The sequence below is a fragment of the Rattus norvegicus genome, chromosome X (genome assembly GCF_036323735.1).
Source record: "Rattus norvegicus strain BN/NHsdMcwi chromosome X, GRCr8, whole genome shotgun sequence".
Lineage (NCBI taxonomy): Eukaryota > Metazoa > Chordata > Mammalia > Rodentia > Muridae > Rattus > Rattus norvegicus.
Genome location: NC_086039.1, coordinates 70,883,938 through 70,888,183, shown reverse-complemented (window position 1 = coordinate 70,888,183; position 4,246 = coordinate 70,883,938). Strand labels below are relative to the sequence as shown.

At 52.6% G+C, this 4,246-nt stretch overlaps 1 protein-coding gene across 1 annotated transcript; it reads left to right on the top strand.

Moving 5' to 3' along the window:
- Positions 1 to 1,239: 1,239 nt before the first annotated feature.
- Cxcr3 (C-X-C motif chemokine receptor 3) lies at positions 1,240 to 3,891 on the top strand. The gene is made up of 2 exons (NM_053415.1): positions 1,240 to 1,399; positions 2,389 to 3,891. The coding sequence occupies exons 1-2, from the start codon at positions 1,388 to 1,390 to the stop codon at positions 3,478 to 3,480; spliced, it is 1,104 nt and encodes a 367-aa protein (NP_445867.1). The 5' UTR covers positions 1,240 to 1,387; the 3' UTR covers positions 3,481 to 3,891.
- The last annotated feature ends 355 nt before the right edge of the window (positions 3,892 to 4,246 follow it).

The window sequence follows — 4,246 nt, the reverse complement described above, 5'->3', positions numbered from 1 at the left end:
ATAGTAAGACCCGGGAAAAAAGCTATACAGACCCGACTTCCACTACCCAGCACTGATGTCTGCAAACTATTGTTTTGGGTGACAATGTGCATAGGTAATACCAAAGTACATACAATATTCTGTTACTTGCTTCTTCTACCACATGGGCATGAGCTTCTCTGCATTCAGCCTCATGAAAAATATGTAAGTCTCCACTTGTGTTTACCTGCATGAATATGTCAGTTTGTCCATTTAAAAGATAGTGGACTAGCCCACCCTCCTGCCACATTCTCTTCACGATGGTGCACCCCTATCATCCCAGCTCTCAGGAGGCCGAGCCAGAAAGGTCACTGAGAATTCAAAGTCAGGTGGGGTTACAAAATAAGACCATCTCAAAAGAACCAAAACATAAAGTTAAAAGTGCTAACATCCTTTTCGGACCACCCACTTTGAGATGGGTCTGTAAAAGCAGGTGCCGCCCTGGGACAGACCAGCACATGGCCTAGGTTGTTGAGCAGCGAGCAGGCTGTGTGCTGCAGAAGCAGTTCCTGCACCTGTCAGCAGGCCTGCCCTCTACTTCCCCATTGTGTGGCTTCGGACCTCTGCTCTTTTCTCAAAGAACCTTCCCCCCAACCAGCCAGCCCAGACCCTTCCTAGGACCCAGGCCTTTTTGCTCTATCACCAGCTGGAACTCCAATGTTCCTGATAGCCTGCTGCCCCATCAGCTGCACTGCTTGTCCGCCACACAAGCCCAGACGCCAAACACTGAGTTAGCAAGTATTTCCCAATTCCTCAGCGTGCTCCTGAACAGCTCCATCTGATCTGGGCATTCCAGATGACTTTGGGCTCATTATAATCCCACGATGATTTTATAAATACATATCCATCAATGCCAGGTGGGATTCAACCATCCCCAAATTAGAAAAGAGGTGGCATGCTGGCATGCTGCTCTTGGAAGTGTCCTCCCTCCCCATGCACTTATGACAGCTGTACCCACAGCACAGCCCACTCTAGCACGGTCCTAGTGAGACTCCAGTCCCACATTTGCTGGGGAGAAGGTACCTTCGGGTGGGCTTCCCTCCCGCAGTCACTGCCATTACATCATACTTCCTGCCTGCTCCTAGTTATGAATGGGATCGCGTAGGACAAGAACTAGACTTGGTAACAGTCCTAAGTTCCTGGCTAGCCCCTTCCAAGTGTATTCACCTGGCCACAGGAGTGGCAGAAAAGGCAGAAAAGCCCTTGGTGGAGGGCTGGTGTAGATTACCCTTTGGAAGAGGCTGTGCTGAGCCGTGAAATCTTCACTTCCTCTGTTCACGGCAAGTTCCCAACCACAAGTGCCAAAGGCAGAGAAGCAGGCAGCACGAGACCTGACCCCAGCAGCCACAGCCAGAGCAGCAGCCAAGCCATGTACCTTGAGGTAAGTTCTGCTGCCCGGTTCAGCTATATTACAGTGGTCAAGTGGCCGAGCTCTGATACTAGGGACAAGGCTGGGCTGGCTCACAGCCAAGAGGCACCAGAGGGCTGAGTAAGCAGCATGGAATGCAGAGGTTCTGGTAAGAGCATTGGTGAATTGGGAAACCCAGCGTGGTCACTAACCACAGGCATGTCTCCTGCCTCTGTGGCTTGAATGCCTCATCTGAAAATGTCAAGCTGTAGACACTCAGCTTTGGTGATCTCTAGCTCTCAGATAGTTTGGGATACGGTGCAGAGGTGAAGAAGCTTCCTGCTATCCAGATGAAGCGGTATGCCCCCATTGTCCTAGCTACTTGGAAGGCAGAGGCAGAAAGCTCATTTGAGCCCGAGAGTTTGAAATCAGCCTGGCCATCTTGGGAAGACCAATTAGGGCTTGGGTGGGAAGCTCAGTGGCTACCTAAGTGGATGCACAAGCCTCTGGGTAGGGGAAGAGAGGCACGTATGGTGTGTATAGGGGTGCACAGTGGTTTGTAGAAAATCCTTATGTGAGACCAGGAAGTCAGGGTCATCAGATAAGGGCTGAGGAGGGAAAGGAGGGCCAGGGACTAGGAGATGGAGGAAGGAAGCACCTGGGGAGGCTGGTGCTTGATCCAGTGGTGGCCATAGCATGAATGGAAGGTTCCAGACGCTAGAAGGAAGTTCCTCCTCCTCCTGCAGAGGATCCCTGCCCTGGGTGATAATCCAGAACGCGTCTTGGGGAGGGTGTGGGGTGTTCGCCAGCCTTTGAAGAGAGGAGTTACTGTCCCAGTCTCAGTAGATGGAGTTAAGGAGTGGGCCTGGGGAAGAGCATGACAGTGCAGGGTCTGGCCTAGAATGAGCTATTGCTAAGGGAACCACTCACCAGAATAAATGATAGGGCACAAAGGGGCAAGCCAGTTGCCAGGCCTTTACAGAGCATGGCCTCCCTTCCCTCTTTCCCCCTTCCTTGGGCAGGTCAGTGAACGTCAAGTGCTAGATGCCTCGGACATTGCCTTTCTTCTGGAAAACAGCACATCTCCCTACGATTATGGGGAAAACGAAAGCGACTTCTCTGACTCCCCGCCCTGCCCACAGGACTTCAGCCTGAACTTTGACAGAACCTTCCTGCCAGTCCTCTACAGCCTCCTCTTTTTGCTGGGGCTGCTAGGCAATGGGGCAGTGGCTGCTGTGCTACTGAGCCAGCGCACTGCCCTGAGCAGCACAGACACCTTCCTGCTCCACCTGGCTGTGGCCGATGTACTGCTGGTACTAACCCTCCCACTGTGGGCAGTAGATGCTGCTGCCCAGTGGGTTTTCGGCTCTGGTCTCTGCAAAGTGGCAGGTGCCCTGTTCAACATCAACTTCTACGCAGGGGCCTTCCTGCTGGCCTGTATAAGCTTTGACCGCTACCTGAGCATAGTGCATGCCACCCAGATCTACCGCAGGGACCCCTGGGTACGTGTAGCCCTCACCTGCATTGTTGTGTGGGGTCTCTGTGTGCTCTTTGCCCTCCCAGATTTCATCTTCCTGTCAGCCAGCCATGATCAGCGCCTCAATGCCACCCATTGCCAGTACAACTTCCCACAGGTGGGTCGGACTGCTCTGCGTGTACTGCAGCTAGTGGCTGGTTTCCTGATGCCCCTTCTAGTCATGGCCTACTGCTATGCCCATATCCTGGCTGTGCTGCTGGTCTCCAGAGGCCAGAGGCGCTTTCGAGCTATGAGGCTAGTGGTGGTGGTGGTGGTGGCCTTTGCCGTCTGCTGGACCCCCTATCACCTGGTGGTGTTAGTGGATATCCTTATGGACGTGGGAGTTTTGGCCCGCAACTGTGGTCGAGAAAGCCATGTGGACGTAGCCAAGTCAGTCACCTCAGGCATGGGCTACATGCACTGCTGCCTCAATCCACTGCTCTATGCCTTTGTGGGAGTGAAGTTCAAAGAACAAATGTGGATGTTGCTCATGCGCCTGGGCCGCTCTGACCAGAGAGGACCGCAGCGGCAGCCTTCATCTTCACGGAGAGAATCATCCTGGTCTGAGACAACTGAGGCCTCCTACTTGGGCTTGTAATTCAGGAATGCAACTGGAGCCTGTGCAACCCAAGTCCTAACACACTCCAGGCTCTTCTCCTTGTAGTTGGGCTAGCTCTAACTTACCCATAACTTTGCTGCTGGGACTCAGTGACAGCTCAGCATATCCAGGTCTCCTGAGAACCACTCTCAGCTCCAAGGACAGCAGCACCTTTACTGAGCCATGCCCTGCCTCCGCTGTTTTAGAACTAGTTGCCTGGAGCCCCACCACCCTTCTAAATTAGCAGATAGCACTCAGCCATCCCTGTGTGAGAAGAGGAAGAGACAAATAGCACTGAAGGCCAGGCCTTGCTCAGCACTGAATGTGTTTATGGTCTCCAATATCTCAACATGTGCCCAATTTTATGGCTAGAAACCCTGCTTAAACTTTCAATAAACAAGATAATGAGGACCAGGGTGTATTCACAGTCATTCTTTTGACCAGCTCTGGCTGCACTCTGGTGTGTATTTCCTGCCTCATCCTGCCAGGTTTAGAGTTTGTCTCTCTGCCCTCCTGGGTCTACTGTACCCTCTGCTGCACCCCCTGTTGCCTAGTGGAGCTGCTAGACACAGTCACAGGATTGGGTGTTGGCACTGGATAGTTGAGCAGCTGGTTGTCTAGGTACACTTTGGAGCCACTAGACAGTAATAGGCCATAATTTCTGGATTCCAGCAGCTCAGGCCATCAGGGAAGGTGTGGTAAAAATGAACAAATACCAAGCAATCTATACCACAGAGCAAGAGGGCAGCACATGCTGAGTCCTGGG